We start from the raw sequence: 26,377 nt of genomic DNA, 5'->3' as shown, positions 1-26,377 counted from the left end.
CTTGCTTTCCTGGCTCAACACGACTCCCCTCCTCCTGGCCTGTCTGCTTGCTCCCTGGCCCCATCTTCACAGAACTCCCATCCCCTACCCCTCAACCCCGGCTTTTGTTGATCTCAAACTTGCACACATGACAAAAATTCAAATGTAATAAATCATTGAATTAAATTATATTTCATCCTCTCTGTCCCTTCTCCTCATTCCCCTCAAATTAGACTGAAAGACTATCAGTAGGAGAGCAGCTACCAATTTTAAACACCTGTCATTCTCCCAGGGAAGACAGCGAAACCACTAACAGGAATGACAGGATGAATTTCTCTGGTCATTTGCAAACCTCTTAGAGCATGAGAAGTAGAGGAGCTCCCCCCTCACCTCACTACCCCTTACCTCATATACATGGAGAATACTGATTCTTCATGCTCAATGTCTTTGACACCAATGATTTAAATCCAGCCATCATTATGGTAAATATTTTTATTGTTAGCTTTATCAGAAAAACTTGTATTATAGGCAATTTCTGATACATAATTTTATTAGAGCCAGAGATGATCACTTCTAAAAAAAAACACCTCTGAGGTTAGAATGGAAGACAATGAAAAAACAGATTTCACTTTATAATTTACTTTTAGTAAGCCATCTGGAGCCTGCCAATTCCTTTGCATGATTATTAATTTAACATTGTATAACAGGTCATTAATAGAAAACACACATGCCCCGAACTCCTGAATCTTCAAGTCAAATCATTAACTTTTCTTAGATTTTTGAAAACATGAAAATAAAAGTCATTTCTGATAACAGCACTCACACACCATGTGCACTGTAAGGAGGTGCAGCAGTCAAGGCTAAGCCTCGAATTTTCCAGGTTTTAGCTGAAATTACCCTTACTGATTTCTTAGATTCTTATCAGTCTTGTCTGGGGGCTAGTTTGCCTTTGGCGGCCTAAAGAGAGCACAGTATTTTAAAATACATTTATGATCTCTACTGACAATACGGCATGAGTGGGGTTTTTAACTCTGGGGACATGAGTGGAGACACAACACATCCCAGGATGCAGCTAAGTGCCCCTAGTTATCCCTGAGCGGGGCAGTTTCATGTGATCACTTTGACTTTGCAGCTGAAGTCTGGGGTTGGATCTTCCTAGCAGCTTCCAGAACAGAAACTGGGTTCACTTTGTCTCCAAATTCTTTTTCTCGATGCTCAAGAAGAATGCCCTAAAAGGAAACAAGAGGAAACATCAGTCCTCACTCTGAGTCACTCATTCATGGGATAGACACAGAGGCAGAGAGGGCATCAGGGGCCAGAGATATGGGTCAGGCCTGGCTCTGCTGCTGAGGGGTTCAGTTCTGGTGGCAAAACGGGAACAGGGAGGTTACATCACCAAGGGTGAGCTGTGGTACTGTGGGAGGAGGAAATCAGGAGTGACATCTATGTGGAGGGATATACTGGGGTGACCAGGGAAGGCTTTACAGAGGATAAACCATGGAAGGCAGTCACGTGTCTATGGGTAGAGGTGAAGTTAAACAGCACACCAGGCAGAGAGAGCTGACACAGAATGAGCTTCCAGAGAAAAGCCTCGAGGTGTGCAAGTGGAGCTCAGAAGTCAGACAGTGACCATCTGAAAAGGAGACATAACCTCTCTTGACTTCAGTTTTCCTAAGAATGCAGATGCCGCTCCTGATATTGTGAAGTAAAATGCTCTAAGACAGAGGATACACCAAAGTTCCTGGAAGTGGTAAAAAGCACGAGATAGTGTGTTTGAGATCGGTATCGAGAAATCCTTGTGAAAGAGTTCCTCAACCCAGGACATCAGGGAACTCGTATTAACAAAACAAATAAATATACAAACATTATTAATATGTTTGCTGCACCATTACTTATAAAGACTTTTTAAAAAACCCCAAAAGTCCCACCACACTGAGGTAACTACAGGAAAGCCGATCAGGAAACTGTATTTACATGTCTAATAAAGCAGTATGCAGACATTAAAAATACTGAGGAAGAATGACACGGGAGATGTTCGTGATACACTGTTAAGTGAAAGAAGAATATCTAGTAAGAGATTTTCTTAAAGAAAAAGGGGGGTTGCTTCTCAGCTTAGCTCTGTTCTAGTGGGTTGTAGGCAGAGGCTAAGCTTATGGAATGACTCTCCTCACCTTCTACTGTTGCGTTTTCAAAATTTTCTATGTTGAAAACTCATTACTTCTTTAAAGCAAACATGTTTTAAAGATAATTATTATAAAGGAAATCCCCATTGAGGGGCAGCTAGCTCAGGAGGACTGTGAAAACACTGTGCTCTAGAAACCTGGAGGCAAGTCCTGAAGTCAGCCTGGCCAGCCCACCTGCCACCAGAAAGGAAGAAGGCCGCGCTCCAGGGAGCACCAACAAAGTCAAACAACACACCTAGCAACACCGGGAATGTGCCAGCCCGTTTTGGGGAGCCTGTGAGCAGCACATGAGTCACTGGCAGGCAAGAGAAGACTGCCAGGTGAGCTTTGCCCTGCCCCGGAGGCTGGGGGAAGGCAGAGCTGGAGGGGGGAGGAAGGAATCCCAGTGCGCCAGAGCCAGAGGAGGCTGGGCCACCGATCTTCTCCAGAAGTGGCCTGCCCAAGTGCAAGGGTCTCTGGAAGGGGTCTTTGGGAACCACTGCTGAGGAGAGGCTCTGGGCAGGGGAAGGGCGCGGTCCATGGGAGCAGGATGTGTCTGAGTTCCTGAGTTCCATTTCCATTGTACCACTTAGCAGCTGTGTATCTCTTGGAAGAGTTATTCTGTCTCATTCATAATTCATCTCCTTACATGTAGATGGGAATAAAAGTCCCTAACATCACAGACTAGTTGTGAGGAAGATATGAGATGGTACACAGGAGGAATCAGAACAAGGCAGGCATTCTCTGGCAGCCGTGATCACCAAGACATTTTGATATATTTACCAGAAAGGAGGCAAATAGGTTCATATTATATCAGACATCAATCCATGCGAGATTCTAATACAGACAAGCAACAGCAGTTACCAAGGTTTAAAAGGAAGAGAACAGAAGTAGAGCTTAAAATGGAAAGATATCTATTCCTCCCAAATTGAGAGACGTATGCAATTATTAATGTTAACAGTGAGATCCGCCAATACAAACAATACCGTCTTGTTACCGAGGAGGCCAAGTGTTAATGTCACGTCCCAATTTGGCAGAGATAGGACCCGCAGTCAGGCCATCAGTCTCGAGGTCCTCCTGCTGGGCTCTGCAAACTGCATCCACTTCACCTCACCCCTGCTCTGCATCCAACAGGCACCTGCTGGTGCTGCCTTCCAGCACAGGGGAGCCCTCCGGCTCAAGGCTGCCCACAGTCTGACACGGAGCAGTCACCCCCGCCTCCTGGGCCCAAAGGGTCCCTGTGCTGACTCTGGGGCCTCAGAGCCCGTGCCCAGAGCAGCCTGTCTGCGGAGAAGTCTGTCACCTCTCCGGGGCAGTACCCCACAGGGAAAAGTGCGGTCTCCCCCATATCCCCTTGCTGCTCCCCCTAATTCAGGCTGTTTTTCTTCTTTCTCTCCTCCTCCTTTTCTCTACTGTCCAGTCCTGAAGGCCTGTGAGAACTGCGGGGAATACGTTCTTAATAGATTAAAAACAATGCTTTTGTTCAAGTGCTAAAGACGGAACTGGCCATCAGGAAACGTGGACGCAGGCGTGTGCTCACCCACAGCCCTCAGTCCCAAGTTACTGGCCCGCGGGACTCCCAGACCATCTCAGGACATTACTGTGATGAGTGAGGAGATTCGAGTGTGAGGTGGCTTGTGAGCAGATGTGTGATAAACGGTAACTCCCCTCCCTTCCCCTTCCTCACACTCCCTGGCTTTGTGGAAGAAAGGCTGTAAGACTCTAAATAGGGAACGCCCTCCCCATATTGGGGTCCTGTACCAACAGACAACAGACACCCACAGATCCACACGTGAACAAGAGGAGTTTACCTGCTTTCCTGATCCCACCACAAAAACTCCCCCAAGGATGAAGCCTTCGCCTTCCAAGTTTCCAGAAAAGCCTCCGTTCCGGGCCCGGAAGAAGTTGTACCAGACACCCAGACGGACAAACCCCATAAACATCATCTTCCGTCTCTGGGGACCGTAGAACCTTTTCTGCAGGATCAAGAAAGACAGAGCCCCTTTGAGAAGCCTGTATGCCTGCCTTCCCCAAGGAGGAAAGGTTCCCAACAGGCATTCATTCTCAAGGACCCAAAGCTTGCTGCTTCATGTCCTCCCCCCAACCTAACCCACACACGGCTCCCATTCAGGAGCACTCTCAGCTGACTGGGGAAAGAACCCTGCCAGGCCAGCTTCTGACCCCAGGGCAGGCCCATGTTGCAGAAACAGCTATGTAGCTTTCCACTCTGCCTCTAACCCCTTGCTGGAGACTGGAGACACGTAAGGCTCTTGTGCCTGACAGGATGCTAACAGTCTGGCATCCTGCACAGGGGACAGCAGAGGGGAAAGGAATATGGCTGCAATGAAGGAAGGGACAGGGGCTTGTGCTGGTCCCCGCTGCATGATGCTAAAACCCAGTGGGGCTTCAGTAATTTTCCAGGCTCCCCTGCCCAGGTCACAGTTTAGGAAGGGCTCAAGTAATAACTGAGAAGACACCTGTCAAGCATCCCATCACACTGTGCCCAGAGGGCTGCATGAGCTCCTCCAAATTCAGGGCAGCTGAAAGGGAGGCCAGCCTCCAGCTCCAGGCCAGACATGCCCTGGGCCATCGAGCTTTCCACACCTGAGCACAGTCCCCACCAGTCTGTGTCAACAAGCTCACAGGAGATGCACCTTTTCATCCAGGAAGATCTCTCCTTTGAAATAAGGCTGGAAGTCCTGCACTTCGGTCCTGATTTGTTCCTTCACCACTGCATACAGGGGGACTCCCAGCTCGTCCAGCTTAGGCTTCAGGGAGGACAGGTCTGCAGCCTCCTGCAGAAGACAGGGAACATCAGGGGCACAAACTCCTGTGGTTCTACAGCCAGCCAACACCCGCTCCCCTGCAGGCCCAGAGCTGGGCTGGCACTGAATGTGGAAGAGCAAAAGCAACAAGATGCCCGGAACAATGAAGGCCTGTGGAACCCAGCAGAAACCTGGCCCAACTGGGCCCGAGGCCTCAGTTAGAGGGTGTCAGGTCTCCTCCTCAGCCCAGGCTTCTTGTTCTCTCCAGGGTGGGAAGGGGAAGCAAGGCTCCTATTATGGGTGTCCGAACCATGGCCGGGGAGCATCCGGTAACTGAGAGATTGCCACCAAACATGGCCGTCCGTAGCCACGACGCCCCTCCCCTGCACCCGACCAAACCAGCACAGCCTATGAGGCAAACTTCACTCAGACCATGTGAACAGCTGCTCCCATGCCTTCACTCAGCTTGCTCCCCACCCTCCAACAACCTTCCTTTTTCTCCCGCTCAAATCCCACCCTGCCAGAAAGGGGTCCCTGTTCTGTAAGTTCTCCCTGGCTTGTCTAGCCGAGAAGTCCCAATTCTCTGTGCATATCCAGTCTTTCTGCTTGGAGACTTTTTGGGAACCGAGTCTGTATTTGACCACCAAGCTGAGCATGGTCACTTAAGTTCCCAAGTGTGTGTCATAGTTAGATGCCATGTTTTCCATTTCTTGTACCCTTTCATGCCCAGCACACGGCTGGATACACAGAAGGTACCAGATACCAGGTGGAAAGATTTGAAGGTGAAGGTGGATGGTGGGGACAATGCAGCTGGACTGACAAATACAGACACCCCTCACTCTCATGAATTACATGCTGAATGGAGAAAGGAAACTACTTCGTTGTTCAGAAAAAATTCTTCACAACTAGTGTCAGAATTAAAGAAACAGCAGCCCACTTGTTGCCGTATGGTAGCAACTACATGTAACTTTCTGTTTATTTGCTGGAACACACAAAAAGGACAGCTAAGGAAACAGAATCCATTATGAAGCCCTAGTCAAGGGGCAAACCTTGCCCTACGGCAGAGAGGACTAAAGGTCTGCTGTGGCCTAAGACCACCCGTGTGTGAGATAAAAGGATTTACTCCTTCTTCCTGGGCTCTGTACTCTGGCGTGTCACTGCACAAAGCCATGAAGTGGAGACTCAGTCCTATACCTCTGGTCTGGGCCACTAAAATAACATAGACTGCCATCCAATGTATGTTTCTCACAAAACGCTCTGCCAGGCAGGGACCAGGGCACAGATAAGCAGGCTGTAATTAGGGAGGACGATTGCTCTTGGGATCTTGTGGCTTTAACTGGCCTTGGAAATCCAGTCACAATAGGCTTCCATGTTGGTATTTGAAGGCATCACAGCCTTTAAACCAAAAGCCCTGAATTTTTAGGCCTTACTTCCCATGGTAGGCAGAATAATACCCTCTCAGGATATCCACATCCTAATCCTGGGAAGCTATGAATGTTCTGTCACAGGGTCAGTGGGCATTGAGGCAGCAGATGGTTGCTAACCAGCTGACCTTAAAGGACAGGATCTTGTATGATCTGGGTGGCTCCAACCTCAGGGGTCCTTTCAGTGACATGGTGATGCAATGTGAGAAAGACTGGACCAGCCATCACTGGCTATAAAAATGGAGGACAGGGCCATGAGCCAAGGAGTACAGATGGCCACTAGCAGCGAAGAGGACGGGAAATCACTATCTCCTAGAGCCTCTGGAAGAAGGAATGCAGCCCTGCTGACACTTTGATTTTAGCCCGGCGAGACCAACTTCAGAATTCCCACCTCTAAAAGTGCAAGCTAATACATCTGTGTTGTTTAAAGCCACCAAGTCTGTGATAATTTGTTACAGCAACAACAGGATATTAACACACCTCCCCACAGCAGTGTGACTTTGTCACAACCTGTCCCTCTACTTCTTCCTCCGTTAAACAAGTTGTATTTTATAGGGATGTGTGGGGGAGACCACAGGCACTGAAATGCCCTGAATGTGAGCACATTCTCTGTCAGCCCAGCCACACAAGCAGGAGAGAGAGTTCAAGGCTGAAAGGATGGTCCCAGGCTCATGGAGGACAACCAGAGGAAGGAGGATGACCGCGTGCACAAGGCCAACACCACCACGTGAGAAGCAATATTCTCTCATTCCCAGCTCTCCCTTAGGCAAGGCAGATCTCAGAAGCTAGGTCTTCTGCCACTGACTGTGAACAGGACAGGTCACCAAACTCCTCTGGCCTTCACCTATCTGTAAAGTGACAAGGCTGGACTCTGCTTTCCCTTGATAAGCTTCCTCACTTATGCAACAGGTGATCATGGCCTCCTGTTGAGGGGCCAACCTGGAGACCACCTGGTCATGGAACTCCAAATTTCACCAACTGCATTCACACCAGTGACATCACTGAAACCCCACTGTGCTGTCAATGCCAAGACACACAATGCAGCAATCGAGGAACCACGTGCAAATCTGTGGCTCTTGACTGTCCCCCAGGGACTCCAGGTGGGCGACCCAAGAAGGGGGGGACAGTCTACAAGTGTGACTTTGCACTTTCCACCCCTGCCACACGTGAGGGCTGCCCGTGGCTGAAGCAGTAACCATCTAGACACTGCACTTCAATAATCAGGTGCCTGTGCTGAGCACCAGGTACAAAGAATTGGACCGATCCCCACCCGACTGAACGGGAAGATGGCCCCAGACACAGACAATCCATGAAAGCACAAGGGCCTGAGAGCACCTAACGAGAGTCAAGTGTGTTTGCTAACCCAAGGTTATGGTGAGTTGTTAAATGCATACACACAGGGAATAAATCAAAAGAAATACCTAGAGCAAATAACAGTGATGATCAAAGATCAGAGTAGGCCTACAGCCCTTAGTCCTGGCTAGAAATGCATTGGCCCCACTTGCTAGAATCCTTTTCTCTGTACAGATCCTTGATGTACTCACCTCTCGGCAGAGGAAACAGCCTGGCCTGCGCACAGCCATTATCACGGCTCCATTCTTTTCCCAGAGCTCCTTTGCTTTGAAAGTCCTTGGTTCTGGGGAGAAAAGGCAAGTCAGTACGCTCTCCTCCCAGCCCAGCTTGGTCGCAGCCATGAGACAGCTCATAAATGACACCAGCCTAACAGAGGACTCGGAAACAGAAGACAGGAAACACAGACAGGAACAAATCACCCTTCAGAGGAAGGACCCCACTGTAATCAAAATCTATTGGCAAAAGTGAACATCCCAAACTAGAACATTTCTAGAAAAATGGCAAATTCCTTTGCTGGTAGCAGTGGATACTGTAATGATCCTTTAGGTCAAAACCTGAAAGAGATCTTGCACTTTGATAAAAAACAAACAAACCCTAATTCTTCTTTTTTCTTTTCTTTTTTTAAGTATTGAATGGGAATAGGTCAACAGAAATTTTTATGAAAAAAAAATTTTTTTTAAGATTTTTAGTAATCTCTAAGTCACTCCACCAACGGAGCCAGTCAGGTGTCCCAAATTGATTTTTTTTTTTTTAAAGGCAGGCTCCAAGCCCAGCATGGAGCCCAACACAGGGCTTGAACTCACAACCCTGAAATCAAGACCTGAGCTGAGATCAAGTGTCGAACGCTTAACTAACTAAGTGACCCTAGGTTCCACCTTATGAAAAAAAATTTTAACCTAAATATATTAACTGCATGATTATTCACAGGAGAGGGTAGAAGATGGCCAGCAAGGAAATGCCTCAGGGCAGTACGGTTGTGTAGCTCAAGCCTGGCCGTGGTCAGATAGGGCCTACATCCAGTGGGGTAGCGTCAGGCACGTGCCAGCTCCTCCCCAGACCTGTTTCCTCAGTCAAAAGTGTAAACATCCAGCAGCTCCACTGAGGCTGCAGGGGGCATCAAAAGGTGGGTAGCAAAGTGCCCGCCGCACTTTGTCTGCGAACAGAGTTCACACTGAGGGCTCAGCAGTAGCAGCTCTTCCTGTCCTAGCATGTCTCAGAGGAATCCGTGTCCCCGTGGGATGTTCTGTGGGGAAAAGGAGCAGGCTAAGGTCTGTAATCAAATGAGACTGAGGAACTCTAGGTTGAATACAGCCAAGCAGGGCTCTCCCCAAGGACTTCTTAGTCTCCACGAAGGTGACCTATGCTGTAAGTCTGCAGTCACAGTGCCTGCCTGCCCTTGACAAGCTTCCTCACTCACAGAACAGCTGACCATGGCCTCCTGCTGAGGGGCCAACCTGGAGACCACCCGGTCCGTGAGCCCCAAGTTTCACAAAATCATGCCAACTGCATCCACACCACGGGCATCACCAAGCTGCCAATGGCAAGAGCACCACAGTGAGGCAGTCAAGGAACCACGTGCAAATCTGTGGCTCTCAGCTGTCCCCCAGGGACTCCAGGTGGACGCCCCAAGAAGAGAGAGACAGGTAGGTCCAGTCTACAAGTGCAACCTTGCGCTCCCCACCTCCATCCTGTGTGTGCTGCGCCACAGGTGAAGGCTGTCCATGGGTATACCAGTAACCATCCAGACACTGCATTTCAATAAACAGGTGCTTGTGCTGAGCACCAGGAACACAGAATTGAATACACAGTGTTTCTCAAATGTACCAGGAGCTCTTTTCTGTGAAGATCCAGGAGACAACATCAGAAAGTAAAAAATGTTTTTGACCAGAAAAATCTAAAATGTAAAACATGGTATGCAAGAAGATCCCAACTGCATATTATGTACACATGGAAAGGAATGTGCAAAAATAAAAATGAGTGCTGTGTCAGGGTAATGGGCTTATCAGTAATTCTAAAAAGTTATTAAACTTTCCTAATGTTGTTATAATGCCTTTTCAATTAAAAAGAGAGAGAGAGAGAAAGTAAGAGCACCCTTTTATATGGAAAAAAAATGTGTAAGTCTGCATCCCAGCACCCTGGAAAAGTACGGAGGCTGATGGGGTCGTGGCTTACCCTTCTCCAGGGTTTTCAGGTCTATGTCCTCCAGATACTCCAGCGTCGCTTTTTGGGACTTGGACAGAAACACGTCTGTGTTGGCCAGGAGCAGGGCCAAGGCAGCCGCTCCCAGGGCCCCTGCGCCAATGGACCACATTCCCATGGTGAAGAAACTCGGATCCTGGAGGAAAGACATTTCTGGAGATTGAGAGGAAGGAAGAAGATGTTATTGCTCCCACTTTGAGAGAGCTGGAATCTGGTCCCCATTCAAGCCTCTGGCTGGGCAGCGAACCCAGAGGCAGAGGAGGGGAACAGCGGTGTCAGAGACAGGATGGGAGGACTGGAGCAGAAGACGGGAGCGGATGATGAGAGCGGACGACAGCCACTGAGCACCCGCTGCCACAAGAGCTTGGGAAAACAACAGACACCTAGAGGTTCCTGCCCCGGGAGCTCACTCATGGGTCAGGAGCAAGAACAGAGAAATGAACAGCCCTCTGAAATGTCTCTCTTGCCGTTCTTCTCTTATGCCCAAGGCCTTGGCCCCCCAGCTCTGTGGGGGTGTCCATGCTGAGCCCCCTGGAGACAGCCTCCTTTCCTTTTCCCCTCCCTGTCAGTGGCTGCTCTTCCTTCATAGTCTGGGAGTGTCCACTATCACTTCCCTGTGGAGAGGCAGCCTTCTCTTCTTTGATCAAAAAATACTCAGAACACCAATCACACTGTTTTGTTACCTTATTCTTCTTCCTCTTCAGTTTGTGACTCAGAAACAGAGACCATACCATTCGCCCGGCCCCCAGGCAGTGCCCAGGGGGCTTCACTCACAGTAGCATCACTCATGTTAGAATCTCAGTACTTTCTCTCAACTGCAAACAGCTTTGTATTTCATTCATTATACAAATAAAACAGTCTCAGAGTGAAAATAAAACAAAAATTAAAAAAAGAAGCAATACATAAAACCAGAGTCAATGAGAAAATAAATAGCCCCTGAAAATCTAGCAGCCTAGTGAATGACACAGATGAACAGAGATGGCTGCTAGTAAACACCAGTATCTAATATGACATTCTGCCCCATGTCACTAGCACTACACACGTCTGCTGGATGAAGAGAAGTGGACAGGGAGAGCAGGCATTATGTATAAAAAGAGCATTGTGCTAGGTGTCTGTCTGCCTCACAGGGGCTGGCCAAAGAGGTTTGTCTGGGTCACAGGTCTCTGCAACTGCAGTGGAGTCCCACACAGGTCCTGTAGAACCCAGCCTTGTTCCCAGCTCATTCCTGGGGGCCTCCCTAAGGCTTCCTCTAATTGGGTCCCTGGGACTGGAGCAGGTATCCCATCCAGCTGCCTACTCCTGACAACTACTTAAAATACTCTGTTTCCACAGCCCTCCAGTCATCCTAGGGTCTTTACTGGGGCCTTCCTTCTAGGTACCAGCAGGACTCTGGGCAGAGATCACCAGGTACAGACCCAGGGTGTATGTGTGTGGTCCACCAACCAAAGACTTCTGTCTCCCCTCCAGCACTTGGCCGGGGAGAGGATTTTCAAACGATTAAACAAAGACCCAGAAAGCCACATGCCACTACCAGAGCTGGGGCTTTGAGGGATCTACTGCCATAAAGTGGGGTTGCCAGTAATTTGGTGGTGAGGACTTTGGGAAAGGAGGGTAGACCAGGCTTGTGTTGGGGTAGGGAGGAGGAATGACCAAATGAAAAGAGCATTGCAGAAAAAGGAATCTGGCATCTGCATGCTAGGGAAGGGAGAAATGAAGGGGAGAGGCCTGGGTGTGTGTGTGTGTGTGTATATGTGTGTGTATTGGGGGCGGGGTGTGCTACAGCCCCTCAGCACCTCTGATGGGAGGGGCTGGAGCTGGGAGAGAGGAGTTCTCACTGCGGCCTCCTGGAGGAGGCCTCCGCAGCACAGGCATCACACAGAAGGGAAGATCTCATGCCTCAGGACTAAGCAATCATCAACTGCATTTTAATCAGACCAGGCATGCAGTTCACAACCACATGGAAGTTTGAGAAGCATTGTCTCAAAGCAAAGAATCCAGGATTTTGTGCTTGGTTAGCCATAAGCCACAGAATAAAGGCCAGTGATGAGGGCAGGCTGGGCTGGGAGAGCTGCGACCTCCAGCTTCCCTTCTCTCAACTCACTGTGGGGGTCAGCGGGCCTCAAAGTGAGCCCATTTCCATGCTTCTTCCTGGAATGTCTGTCCTATCCCATCTGTTCCATTCTTCAGGACTTGGGACATCTCCCCAAGAAGGTTTCCTGGATGCTCTGCCTACCGTCGCTCCCTACCACTCCCAAGAGATACTTCATACCCATAACACTTCCTGTGTGCTCCACACAAGATGTGGACCTACCTACCTTTGACACAGCGACCTTTGACTCTGAACAGCCATGCCCACACAGCACAGTACCTGCTTGGTACACAGTGAGCTCTCCAAAACACTGCACACAAATGAATTCAATAGAACTGAATGATGAGGATGATGACTCATGGAGAAGCCAAGTTCTTGGACCAAGCAGGAAAGAACCTTTCAGCCCATGGGCTGGCTTCCAGTTCTTTTACGAGGCAAAGTTACACATTACTCGATTATAATTCATAGAACAATTAGGGGCATTCACAGAACAACCACAGCTCTCACCTGTGTGCTATAAACAGGAGATTCCCTAGAGCCTGGAACAATTTCTGCACCTCTACACACATCCAAACACCCCTGGACTTCTGACATGTGTGTATGATTCAGGAGCAGATGGCGTGGTCTCTGATCACAGATCTGATAACATTTCTGCAGCAGCACACAAAGGATAGCTTACGTCTATCCTACAAAAGGACTAGCTTCAACTCCTGAAACTTGAATGCACTGCAGGACGCCCAGAGAGCCTTATATTCAGCTCCACATCCTCCTAACACACCACTGCTGCTCTTAGAGACCAATGGCTCCATCTCCCCACCAACAGCCAGTTAGCCTGTTTGCTCATGACTGCAAGGGAACAGGACTCACCTAGACTCAACATTTATTTCTAATCATTTACTCAGCACTGACCTGCTCAATCAATGGCGATTTGGGAGGACATACAGCTAAATGGAACACAATCCTCAAGGACACACAGGCCTAGTACACAGGTAACAGAAATTCAAATGGAAAGGGGAGGCAACTTGCTCCAAGTATAAACATGAAGCTATGGGAATGAGAGCCAGTTCCATCTGATCTGGGAAGCCAGAGAAGCCCAGAAGGATGTGGCTTTGGGGCTGGCATGGGACTCAGAGGGCAGAATGGAAGGGCTAGGCCCCACCTGGGCTGAATAAGCCTGGGAGAGACCGGGCTGGCTGGGGATGGACATCAGTGCTCAAGGCACTGGGAGAATGAAACTTCTATGTCCCAAAGACCCCTCACCCCCCACCTCAAGTTCAAGAGCCAGAATACAAGATGCGGGTATTGTTTACCACCCCACCCCTACCTGGAGATGTGCCCCAGAAAGTGTGAGCAGAGATCTACCCCTTTGAGGAGTATGGGCCTCATTCTCAAGTCCAGCAGCACTAAGATGTGAGAGCAATATTAGCTGCAGAGGTAAGTCAGGCCTCTCTGTGATTCTACACCAGGGAGCCTCTAGCAGCTGGCACTTCTGCTGGGGTTAGCAGTGAAAATTTACCCCTGGAAACACCTAGAGAATGTGTAGGTCCAGCCTCTCAGCCAAGCCTCCCTGAGCTACAAAGCATTCCCATTCTGGCAGATCTCAGAGCATGTACCACTGCAACTCACTGCATAGTGAGAAAGACTGGGGCTCTGGGATCACAGCCATTCCCAGGACAAAAGGAGGGAAGGGAGGGAGACCCTACTCTCTCAATAGAACAATGGGCCTCTAGGGCTATGGGATAGTCCTAAATGCTAAATCAGCATTTATTTGGTGTCACTTGACACTCAAGGCCTAATTTCATTCACCCAACAGTGTTTGATGCAGATATTAACCTCATTTTACAGGGGACAATTCAGAGAAGTTCAGGACCTTCTCCAGTGTCACTGAGCCTGCAGGGAGCAGTACTGAACTTGGACCCAGGTCACGATGACTCTAAAGCTGCAGTCATCTACTGTCATACCTTGCCTCCCCACACATTCATTTGTGGGTTTCTGGGGGACAAGGGGTATGATTCCCCTTTGTCTTAATGAGCACTTAAAAAAAGATTAACTTTTTTTTTGGTCATCAAATACAGCCAAACGATTAAAGGAAATTTACCATATGACAGATGTCCTTTCTCTGTCCTCCCCTTCCTATCCTCACCCATTAAGAAAAAGGTGGTTTATGTTATGCCTGAGTTTTCGCGTCTGAGAGACCACCAAGGAGCCAAGCACCGATGCAATCGCACGAGGGTTTATTTGACAAGCTTAAGCTTGGGCCCAAGTACACCGACACAGTGGAGTAGGGACTTGGACCCCGAGCCAGATTACAGTCAGAGTTTTTAAAGGCAGAGTAGGGGTGGACTCGGCAGTGGGTGAGGACAAAGGGGGTTATGAATGATGTAAGTCTCTAAGGAATTTTGGAAGCGACGTCTCCAGGACCTTGGGGGGCTAGCTGTTGTCTGAGGAAAACGTTATTCATTACCTATAATAAAAATCTTCTTGTGAGACCCTTCAGATGTAGATCAGATCCCAAGATCATATACTTGGGAATCATTCTCGACACTATCTTGGAGGTTTAGAGATAAAGTTTCCTAAAGGAATTGTTAAAGTAGACTTACAGGATTCTGGTCGGACCTGTCGGGGTAGAGGGTCGGTCAGGCTAGGATTGTCCTTAGCAAAATCTCAAGGTGAGGGCAGTTAAGTCCCCAGGGGAGAGCCACTCTGTCTGTTTCAAGGGCTTGTCAATAGGTGAGGAATTTTAATGATTTTCTTCTCCCTCTGTTTCCCACATCAGCTAAACTTGAGGTGGGATGGCCTTAATTTTCTCAGCCTCCACAGTTTACAGAAGCCTGCCCCCGCCTGATACAGCTACAACACTGGGTTCCTACAGTGGGACTTATCTGGTCTCTGCCTTTTCCACGGAAGAAGGTGAAGCATGTTAACGGCACAGATGAACAACAGCTGTGGCCGCTCAGAGTGGCAGCTCTGTTGAGGGGGAAAGCGTGCTGGTCGATGGGACAAGACGCAGCTGGGCTCCCTAGGCAAAGCTGGGGACATCCCCTCTCCCAGTCTCATTTTCCTCCACTCCAAAATGACGGGACTGGACGAGGTGAATGCGAAGGTTCCTTAAAGCACCCCGGTGCCATCATGTGGGTCTATCAAAAACAGCTCACTTTGGAGTCTGCACATTCTTGGGTCCCCATCAGAACTCTCCCCCCTTCCATTTCAGTTTCCAAAGTGCTTCTTCCCTGTAGCCTAGAGCACCATGAGCCACTCCCCGCCCGGTCCCGGATCCCCAGCCTCTGTAGTTCAAACCTGGGAGCAAGGGCACTCACCATCCACAGCGACCACACTCCGGTTTCTGCTGACAAAGAGGCCAACCCAGCAGGAGCAGGCGGGAATCAAGCTGCCAGGGAGGGCTGGAGGCGGGGCTCTGGAGTCCCGCCTATGGCCTCAAGCTCACTCTCTCACACCATGGGCAGGACCAGGCCACCCAGAAACCCCGGGGGCTCCTTCAGCTGTTAATACTCAATCTCCAGAAAACATCAGAATGGAGAGCTGCCAAGGCCCCCAGCCCTTCAAATAGCTGAACAAAGTTTGAGTCATTCGCAGTCATGCAGATTGTAACATTTATCAAGTGCCAACAGACCTACCCTGCCATCCGGTGCAGACGAGTGAAGTGAAGGCCTTAACACCGCCCACGTGTCCCACTAGCTGAGATCAAAGAGAGACGCCCCTTTCTCCATGGCTCCTTCTGTGGACTTCTCCTTGCCCCATCTATGACCCCACACCCAAGAAGTCAGCAGACTAAAAGTACTAGCTCTCTGTTCTTTACCACCACCACCACCACCACCACCGCCACCGCCACCACCACCACCGGCCGGCCTTGCTTTCTGGTTCTTCCACTTAGTGGCTCCTCTCACCCCACCCCTTCCTGGGCAACCTCACCTACTTCCAGTGCTTCACTCTCACCCCTTGGTATTGACTTCCAGGTTCTGACTGCTGTTCCTGACTCTAAGTTAGCACTTGGAGGTTCTGGAGGTCATCTCTGTGGCACCACGTCCAACACTGACCTCTGCTAGAGTCATGGTTTCTTCCGGAGTTCCCCAGCCAACACAGGCATCTGGCCGACTGCTCAAGCCAGAGCTGAGAGTGGCAGCCCACTCCTTCTCCCCTGCTGCCCGCCTCTAGTCATTTAGGAAGTTCTGTCCACCTGCGGAACGTGTTTGCCCCTGTCCTCTCCTCAGCCTCACTGCGCCGTCGAGGCCCAGGCCCCTGTTACTCTGTGCTGGTCCACTCTGCTAAGCACAGAACAAGCTTGGCAGGAGCCAGGTCCTCTCCAGCTCTCTCCATGCTGCAGCCAGAGTGACAGGAGAATACCCTGGCCCGCTCACATCCTTGCCTGGTCCTGGGCTCTCCAAACTCCTTGGCATGGTTGATGGGGCCCATCACAGCGAAGCCACAGGCCACCATTTTGACCACTCCAGGCACAAGGACCATAACAAGTCTTGTTAGGCCTTTGAACTGTTGCTCTGCTCTTTCCTTTGCCCAGGATGCCCCTCCCTGCCATGCAAACGATGTGAAGTCCAGGCACAAATAACACTCTGTCTCCCAAGTGCCTTCCTGAAAGCCCCAACTATCAACTGTTCCCTTACCTCTGATTATACAGTGCATGTTTATGTGTGTGTGGATATGCACACATAGCTTTGCATATCACACAAGCAAACGGACTGTATTTTAGTTACTGACGTGTCTGTGCACACACTATGGTGGAGCAATCTGAGGGCAGTGGCTGCTGTCTTATTCACTGCTACACCCCCAGCACTTAATACCGATCCTGCTCATCAGTGGGCCGTCAATGTCCATTGAAATTGTCTGAATATTTATTCTTTAAACTCCCTGTTGCAACTGATTTGGAGCTGCCCAATTTCAGCTCAGTACTAGAAAGTAATTTTGGACAGGGCTGGCTTGACCTTGAATCAAACACTCAAGCGTGGGGTTTAGGTGATCTTGGGTTGGGTGCTAGCCCCAATGACCAACGGGCAAGGCAATCTGACATGAGCTGTGAAAACATTCTGTACCAACAGAGGAAGGAACTAGCAAATTTCAGGTTGTCCCAGTTCTGACATCCAAAGATCCTGAAGTACCACCTGGCTTCAAGTGCAGGGTTTGGACGTTCCAGAAAGCCATGGGGGCACCTGTGGCCAGTGCTCTCCTTTGGGATGTGCACAGGCTCATTCCCTGCTTCCCCAGGCCTAATTCCAGCCTGTCAAGGAGCTGCCTCTGGCCAGGAACTGATAAAGCCTTCCTAAAACAAAGTATCAGCACTGGGTGGGATAACTCATCCCTGAAACAAGTATAGACAGCATCAGAGTCTACACACAGAGGGTATATCTGCCCAGCCCAGCCCCACCCAGGGAAGCCTCCCTCCCCAGAATGAGCTGGCTTGGGACAGGCTGAAAGGAAGAGAGGGGTGCTAAGGAAGGCAAAGGAAACTAAGAATGCACATGGGCCTCCTCACCTCCAGCCCTCAGTGAACGAGGCCGGATGAACGATGTTTCATCCTCCTCCTTTGCTCTCCTGTCCCTTCTCCTTCCCTCAGAGCTCTGGTTAGCTCCTCCTTCACTGATCAGTAAGGACACTAAGGCCCAGTGAAGGGGCTAGATAGTCCAAGGTCACATGGGGGTAGGGCTGGTCAGTGGCTGTGCATGGACTCAGGTCTGGGTCTCCCAACCCCCAATCCGTGGTTATTTACCCTGCAGAAGCTGGAACAGTGTGGGGTAGGGGTGGGGGAATCAGGGTTCAGGAAGTCTGGGGGTGGGGGGGTGGTTCCTGAAGTCAGCTCAATGACCTAAAGAATGTTGAAAGCAAAACTGCTCCTGAACAGGGCCTGGGAAATCTGTGGCTAGAGAGAGCACCAGTCTTTCCCAGTCCCGGCGCTTTGCAAGCAGTTTACAATGCAAAGCCAAATGTTTTTGTAAGGGTCACACTGCCTATTCTCAGAGGCCATTCTGCACCTTTCCTCCCCACAGTAACAAGGTCCTATCAATCCTGGATGAGAGAAGGCTAGATTTAAAAATGCCAGTTTAGCAGCCTAGTGACATGGGCACACAAGGCCCCATGAGCAGTAGGGGATGCATTCCCACCCACCCTTGTCATCAAAGACCATGGACCTAGCCACTTGCAGTGAGATTTCACCTACTTGCCTCAATCTCCAACTTTCTGTTCTGTTCCTTGGGGTGACCGTCTACCCAGCTCCGGCCCAGCTGTCTTCTCAGATGCCAGAGTCAGGAAGTTCTGAACAGATGCTGAAAGCAGAAGAAGACATAATCAGCGGAGCACCTGGGTGGCTCAGTGGGTTAAGCCTCTGCCTTCGGCTCAGGTCACGATCTCAGGGTCCTGGGATGGAGCCCCTCGTCAGGCTCACTGCTCAGCAGGGAGACTGCTTCCTCCTCTCTCTCTGCCTGCCTCTCTGCCTACTTGTGATCTCTGTCAGATAAATAAATAACATCTTTAAAAAAAAAAGAAGAAGAAGAAGACATAATCAGCTATCAAGAAACTCTGAGACAAACACAGATCCTCTGATCAGGGATTGAAGCTACAGAGCACCCCCAACATATGTAACTATTCTGTCCCTGACTTGCATAACCGGCCTCCTGACTGGGCTCAGAAGACTAGCTCCATCAAGTTATACAGGTATGGATGGGAAGGCATGGGAGATACCACAAAAAACCCTAGGTTTCTAGTCTGAGAGGTCACCTTGTCCTTCAGGATCTCCTTCCTAAAAAGAAGGGAACTTTGAGGAAGAATATGTAAGAGCAACATACAACACAATAAAATATTGCGGAATACTTTTATTTCTTAGAACTGCAAAATCTTCTTTGAGGGGCTCAGATTCACTTGTTCCTTAAGGGTACGTCATTTGAAGAATACAGAACACTGAAAACTTCTCCAGCTGTGCCACCCCAGGTATATTACTACAGACCTGCCTCCTGGGCATAACTCTGGGTCTGGAGGGAACGCTGGCTGGTCTCGGGCCCCTCTGGCCTAGCTGTTCACTCTACAATGTATCTTCCATGCGGTGCCTGTCACCACAGCCTTCTATACTCACAGCACTAGGGAAGGCAAAGTGCACTATTCAGTTGAAACCTCCCTGTGCCAAAGGCCACTGAGTGCAGAGGTGGTTCCCCCAGCCTCTGTACAGTAGTTGCCACACAAGCCTCAGGAGAGGGAAGCTTGGGAGTCTCTCAGCTCAACATTCCACAAAGAGGCAAGAATTTGGCGGCAGGAAAGCTGCCTTATATTTATGATACTGACAGAGCCTGGGGTTTCAAGTCCCAAAATTCTGGTCCTAATCAAATTTTCTGAGAACCAATTATGTGACACAAGCTGATAAGACAATCATCAGAAATGTCTTCTGTACCCCTAGGGAACAATGCATAAGATCTCAATGCAATAGCATGCCCTTATAGAGCAGGAGGATAGGGGAAAAGCCACACCAAGAAGTAAAATCTACATCAAATTCCTACAGTTTGTAGAACCTGTGAATGATTCCCGAATTACCTTCTGCAGAGTTGTAACAATCCAAATATTAAATGTACAGATGGTGCAGGGTGCCTGGGTGGTGCAGACAGTTAAGCAACCAACCCTTAGTTTCAGCTCAGGCCCTGATCTCAGGGTGGTGGGACAGACCCTGTGTGGGGCTCCTGGCTGAGTCTGTTCGGGACTCTCTCTCCTTACACCCCTGCCCCCTCTTTCTAAAAAATAAATTAATATTTTTAAAAATGTACAGATGGTGCTTTGTAGCCTACCTTACAAAGAGCGACATAAATATGAGGTCTAATCCTTACTCATTTCTAGATTAGTCAATGATTGCCCCTAAAATGTAGTTTGTACACAAAATGGAGGGTTTCTGACGACTGGGTTATGTTCCAAGGAGTCAGGGTTTGCATTCTGAATCCCAATTCTTGGACTCCAGGGGTGGGCTAGAGCAGGAGCACCCAAGCAGGTTCCTGGACAATGCTTTTGAAAATAAATCCTAGGTGATTCTTTTTTTTTTTTCCTCAATCATCTACCAATTTCAATGGAAAATACATTGAAATTAAAAAAAAAAAAAAAACCGTAAAGTGAAGTCTAGGTAATTGAGCTGTGGAAACAGCACGGTCTGGAAGGAAAAAAGGCCCAGAGTCAGCTGGGTCTGAACCCCAGCCCAGCATCGACTCCCTGGGTGTACTCCCTCCCCAAAGCGCACATCAGGCTGGGCCTTCACCATTTTTTTCTCCCTCTCCTTCACCTCCCCGCCCTGCAGCAAGTCGTCAGATCCGTGCCTTGTTCATCTTTTCATTCCCAGACTTCAGCACAGGGATTTTAAATGCGCACTTGGACTCTTTCCAGTTCTGTCGGGCGTGTGCAAATTTTACGGGAAGGCGGGAGCAGGTGTCTGAGATTCAGAGGAAACCATGGCCCCATAAAGCGCATGAGCCTATGCAAGCGCAGAGCCCGGGAGCCAGGTCCCTCAACCTCTGTCGGTTCACCTGCGGCGGTTCCGCCCGGTTAACCCCCGGCAGCCCCCGGGCCCGCCTCAGGCTCGGGCCCGGCGGAAAGGACGCACCAGGCCAGTCTTTTTCTCAGTTCTCGGTCCCAACAATTCCGGCAGGTCATGGTCATCCGCCTCACTCAAAGCCCGGGAAAGCCCGGGAACAGGGACGGGGACGGGGACGGGGACGGGGATGGGGAGGCGGCTGGTTCTCCGCCTGTCAGGTCGGCGTCGGCTCCGGCCGCAGCCCCGGGTCTTCGGACCTCCAACGCCGGGATCTCTAGCGGACCGCGGCGTGCCGGGCCGGGAGGGACGCCGTCCGCCGCGGCTGTGGTGGGGGCTGTCAGGGGCCTCGCAGGTGCGGCCGCGCCCCGTCTGCTCGGAGGGAGCTTCCAGCCCGCTTTGGAGCCGCCCGAGGGGCCACCCGCGCACCGCCGACCGGGTGTCGCGAACCCGGCCCTGCCTCAGTTTTCTCACCTGCGCCGCGACGGGCCCACCCCCGCGGACATCACGTGAGCGCGCGCAGCTAGCACCGCTTTCCCCCGCCCGCCTGCTTCGGGGCCGGGCTCCGGAAGGCTACCCCGCCAAGCCTTCCCCCGCCCTAGGGATCCAAGGGGTGTCCCCCTCGCCTGCGCTTCTCGGCGCATGCGCCACCGTGCCTCTCCCATGTGACCAGCCCCTCTCTTCTGGTAGGATCTCGGACTCTACGGCCCCCTCCCTCTTCCGGCGGTGCCCCGCCCCCTATGGGAGGAGCCCCGGCTCTGCGGCCGTCCCACTTCTGAGGTAATGCGCCCGGTGCCGACCTCATCTTCGATGCTATGCGACTCTCGGGTAGCTCCCACCTGCTGTTCCTCGTTCTCTGCTGAGCTAGCTAAGCGTTAGCTTAGCTCAGTCCTTCGTGAGTGGTGACCCTAGGCCCCTGACTCCATTGCTTAGGGACACTGCCTGGAGCAAAAGGAGAGACTCTGGACTGCCTTACTTGGATCTGAAAGCACCTGCCCCTGAGCGGTGGGTCAAAGATAGCTTTCAGCTCAGCGATTTTTTGAGCGTTTTTTTTTTTTTAAATTTTAAGATTTTATTTATTTATTTGACAGACAGAAATCACAAGTAGGCAGAGAGGCAGGCAGAGAGAGAGAAAGGGAAGCAGGTTCCCTGCAGAGGAGAGAGCCCGATGCGGGCGGGGCCGGATCCCAAGACCCTGGGACCCTGACCAGAGCCGAAGGCAGAGGCTTTAACCCACTGAGCCTCCCAGATACCCCGAGCGTTTGGCTTTTTGTTGTTGTTGTTGTTGTTGTTTTTAATGGACTTTTTTTTTTTTTTTTCCTTTTTGGCATAGGGATGAGGAATCTTTACGACCAACGCATTCCGATGACTGCCCTTTCAAGCTTTAGGGACAAATCCAGAATTGCTAGCCCTTGACCCCATCTCACATTCTCTTTCCCCCAAAATCCTAACCATTGGGCAGAGGATAGTGCCTGATGGCCTGGAGCACCAGCTCCTGGCATGTTTCCCCACTCCTGCTGGAGTCCAAGTAGCATGGTCTAGTTTGGCCCACACTTACTCGTCCATTCACTCATTCTTTTACTCCTTATATATTAAGTGTCCACACTTTTATGGAAGTAGGCCGTTGGGAGAACACCTTTTCAGAGACAGGAAGAACTGACTCACAATACAACACTTAAAAGTATCACTAGGACAATGGGGTGATCAGTTACAGTGTTGAATGGTGTAGCAAAGCAGGGCTGACATGCCCACCTGTCAGGGGTGGCCATCTGCCTGAATGCCTTCCTGCCACTTCACCTGGGAATCACCTACTGGTGTACAAAGTCAAAAAGCTTCCCCGATTGATCTCCCTGATCTCCCACTCAGTCTCTAGGTTCTTAGTAAGCTTATGGACCTAAAGGGTCTATTCAAGAGGTCTCTCCTTGACCCAGACTATGAGTTCTTTTGTTCATCTATGGGACCCCAGAGTCCGGCCCAGGGCCAGCACCAGGACATAAATGGGAAGTTATGAAAAAGAGGGTGTTTCTAGACTGGGGGCGAGAAAGATCAGTTTAGGTGAGCATGCAGGCTTCTTGCAGGAGTAGGCAGACGTTTGATTTGAAGGCCCAGAAATATTTGGTATAATTTGGTACAAGGTGAGTATAGTCATAAGAAGGCAATTTACCCCCAGATGAACTTTCTTACTCCTGCCTCATTCCTCCTCACCCCATGAGGGGGTGGGGAAGAAGGTTCATTTTCTCCATCCTGAAATAGGATGTTTGGTCAAAAGTAAGGAAGGTTACAAGGAAGAAGGGCCACTCAGAACAAAACAGGAAGCCATTTCCTTTGGGTATAGGTCCCCAGAGACCGGCCATTAATGACAGAACCATTCAGAGGTCACGGGTAGCAGAATCCCGAAATGGGAAGCTCCCTCAAGTTTCAGCTGAGATATAATTACCAAATGCAAAAAGCCATGATTATATTTACACTTCTGTAGCATTCCAAAAGCTCTGAACTTCAAAAACCAGGCTAGATCTGATAGCTAATTAACACACTCCTCACACTCTTGATTTGTCCGAGAAGGTACAGGCTGAACTCATTAAAAAGCAGTCATCAGACTAGAAGAATAAGTTATGGGCAAGTAGGCACAGGAAAGGAAACTAACAAAGCTCAAGGATTAAAAACAAAAACACCAATCTGCCAAGTTTTAAAGAGAAAAACATCTAAAAAAATTAAAGAGAAAAGCCATTCTAGCTTTGTAAAGACCCTAAAATAACCTAGATTTTGAATTTAAGTCAGTCGACATTCAGATTGACTGGCTTTGTGACAACTTCTATAACTTTGGCATGCTATACTCTTGACAGGGGCTAAGAGAGTGTTTTGTCCTTCAAAAACCCCATAGGGCAGGCAGAAAACTTTGCTAGCAAGAGGCAGATGTGGGTAAAGACTTGTGACTCTTAGACCATCGCAGCTACTTCTAGATTCAGCTAGCTTCATCTGCTCACTCAGCAGTGATCCATGCCAGCAGTATAACACATTTTTTTAAACTGATTGGTCCTGCCGTATATCTGGGCTCAGTGAGAACAGTTTATGAAGCAGCTAGCATTAAAGTGAAAATAAAATAAAAATGTTGCTTGACTTCATCAGGCCCAGATTCTCATTCTGTGATACACGAAAGTGTAATCAAGATCTAGAAATTCATGAACCACAACAATGTGCACACATCAGCTGCAAATATCTTTTTTCTTGACGATATCCCTGATTCCCACTCTTCCTAATTTTTAAAAAGTATATAAAGATGCCCTACTTCCACAGTGTGCCTCACAGCCAAGCTTTTAGGGTCTTCTACAAGGAGTCCTCAATAGACATAACCAATGGCTTACCAGGTGAATCAATTACTAGGGGCTGAATCACTGTGTCCCCAATAAGTCTGCCTCAAGAGTCCCCGCTCATCATCATTTGCTCTATCCTTTGACATTTACTGAGGCTTCATTTGGCTAGAAACTTTGATTGGCAAGAAACAGAAAGTCCAGCTGAAATTGTCTTGAGCTGAACCATAATGTCACCAGTGATCCAGGTTCTTTTGCTCCACTGCTTTGTTATCCCTGTGTTGGTTTCATTTTAGGGCTGATTCCTCTTGTGATCATAGGATGACTTTCAAGATCCAGCAAGAGGAGGGGCAGTTAGATCCAGGAATGAACAAAGCCCAGAGCCTCACTCTACCTGGCCAATTGCTGTGGCTGGGGTATGACTGCACTCTCATTGGTCTAATCTGGGCTAGTTTCCATCTCATGCATCATGGTGTGCATGCTTAAAAGGAACCCTAGAAGTGAAATAAAGGTGCTAAGGTGTTCCAAAGCAGTCTCACAGGCAAAGTCTAACTCTTCTATCATTTTTGGACTCAGAGTCACTGATGTTTGCATGGTCACACAATATTATCCTTTCACCGTTAGGAACACTGGTGATGGAACATTTCTTAAAGAGTGCTCCACCGTTGTCTTCTGCTCAAAGTTGGCAAGCAGTTTTGATAAACAGATGTTTGACATCTTAATGATAGTCTTTCAAAACACAGGAATTGATGACATTACCTCTCATTGCTTTGGAATTTATTTTATCTATTTCAAGAGATTTGGCAAATTTTCCATTGCATTGCAGTCCTTTTGCATGCATCTTAGTAGCAAAACAGAATAGATTTTATTTGTATGTGGGTTTGGGTGTGGGGGTGAGGATAGATTTCATTCTTAGTTTTATAAACCTCTTGATTATTGCTTTGCAAGAAAATAGAAAAATGAAGTCATTTCTGTGATGACAAATCTCCTTTGCTAATACCAAATTTATGTTCCACTGCAATCTATATGAATTTCTTCATTCACAATAACTTTTTCATTTGAGTGCCAAATCATAATGTAATCTTTTGGAAGATTTTTATACAGCAATTAAGCTTAACTCATGGAGCATAAAAAATGTGCACTTGTAACTGAATGCAACTTAACTAATACAGAATTCAAATTTTATAAGGAAACATAAATGTCTGAGAGTAGTTATGAAAGATACATGAAAGAACAATGAGGCAAAATTTGCCTTACCAAATATCAAAATATACCAGAAAGTCATTGTAATGCAAATGAATACGGCAATTGTCTAAAAACTCTGCTTTAGCTGTAGTTTCTCAATCATGGTATGAATTTACTTCTCTTTTTTTTTTTTTTTTTTCTTTTGCTTGAACTTAAAATTGGTGGAGCCAGAGAGTAACAATGGGATTTAGGATAAGGAAACTAAGGCTGGTCACATGGGCAACCAATCAGGTTCACATGATTGAGTCTCAACAAAAACTGTGGTCACCAAGGCCGGGGTGAGCTTCTCCAGTCGCTAATACTCTGTGTATGTTTGTCACACATCACTGCTGGGAAGGTCATGACCTCACAGAGGACAACTGGAAGCTCTGGGTTTGGGATTTATTTAAACTCTGCCCTCTGAATCTCTTTTTAAGGCTAATTTTGATCTGTATCCCTTCCCTATTAAAAAAAAAAAAAGTGATAACCATGAATATAACGGCTTCCAGTGAGTTTATGAATTCCTCTGGTGAATTACCAACCCAAGCATGGTCTCAGGGTCTCTGAACTTGCAGTTGGTGTCAGAAGTCAAGGTAGTCTGTGGATCGTGCTCCCTTAAGCTCACTATCTTTGATAAGTTTGAGGACATCTGGGTTATACCAGCATGGTGAAACCAGTTAAGAACTTTTCTATTGATTCAACCTATTAAATTCTACGTTTCTGAAACAATACTCATTTCAACTAAGTTTTAAGATGTATTTATTTAAAGTCGTTCCCTAATAATTTTCGGAAATCTCTGCTTTATATAGTTATAGCCCATTTCTCAATCCAGAGCTCAATTTCCTTGTCACTTTTTTTTTTTTTAAAGATTTTATTTATTTATTTGACAGAGATCACAAGTAGGCAGAGGGGCAGGCAGGGGGTGGGAGCAGGCTCCCTACCAAGCAAAGAGTCCAATGCGGGGCTTAATCCTAGGACCCCGAAATCATGACCCAAGCCCAAGGCAGAGGCTTAACCCACTGAGCCACCCAGGCACCCCCTCACTTTTTTTTCTTGAATTAAAAAATTATCTTCGGTTTTAGTAAAATATAAATTTTTATTCAGCTATGGTTGAGGTAAACTTATTTCAAGTGTTCAATTTGAAGAGTTGTGACAAATGTATGCAGTCATGGACCCACAGCTCTGCAATCATGATACAGAATGTGTCTATTTCCCACAAGAGTTCTCTTATACCTCTTGGTGGCCAGTTGTCCTCCCCAGGCTCCTGGCCCCAGGAAACCACTGATCTATTTTTTTGTCACGACAGTTTTGCTTTTCTGTAGAATCTCATGTAAGTGGAATCATGCAGTATGT

General features: G+C 48.6%; 1 protein-coding gene and 1 long non-coding RNA gene across 7 annotated transcripts in view; one reads left to right on the top strand and one right to left on the bottom strand.

Moving 5' to 3' along the window:
• Positions 1-14,093, top strand: part of LOC123393012 — a 31,808-nt gene extending 17,715 nt beyond the window's left edge. The window contains exons 2-3 of the long non-coding RNA XR_006607717.1: positions 12,874-12,960; positions 13,817-14,093. This is a non-coding gene — a long non-coding RNA (uncharacterized LOC123393012). The remainder of the gene's footprint in view (positions 1-12,873; positions 12,961-13,816) is intronic.
• PRXL2A (peroxiredoxin like 2A) lies at positions 457-21,139 on the bottom strand. Of its 6 annotated transcripts, none has more exons than XM_004765287.3 (7): positions 20,967-21,139; positions 18,156-18,261; positions 9,856-10,035; positions 7,875-7,966; positions 4,796-4,936; positions 3,953-4,117; positions 457-1,208 (listed from the first exon to the last, which is right to left on the bottom strand). In XM_004765287.3, the coding sequence occupies exons 3-7, from the start codon at positions 10,031-10,033 to the stop codon at positions 1,095-1,097; spliced, it is 690 nt and encodes a 229-aa protein (XP_004765344.2). In that variant the 5' UTR covers positions 10,034-10,035; positions 18,156-18,261; positions 20,967-21,139; the 3' UTR covers positions 457-1,094. The 6 variants fall into 6 exon arrangements, with proteins under 6 accessions (XP_004765344.2, XP_004765348.2, XP_004765343.2 ...); XM_004765291.3 differs by having other exon boundaries at positions 9,856-10,018; XM_004765286.3 differs by having other exon boundaries at positions 18,160-18,261.
• Positions 21,140-26,377: the final 5,238 nt, after the last annotated feature.

This window comes from Mustela putorius, unplaced genomic scaffold, assembly GCF_011764305.1.
Source record: "Mustela putorius furo isolate JIRA1106 unplaced genomic scaffold, ASM1176430v1.1 tig00000698_pilon_pilon_pilon, whole genome shotgun sequence".
Classification (NCBI taxonomy): domain Eukaryota; kingdom Metazoa; phylum Chordata; class Mammalia; order Carnivora; family Mustelidae; genus Mustela; species Mustela putorius.
Note: the sequence above shows the minus strand (reverse complement) of the source record. Positions and strands in the feature narration are given on the sequence as shown.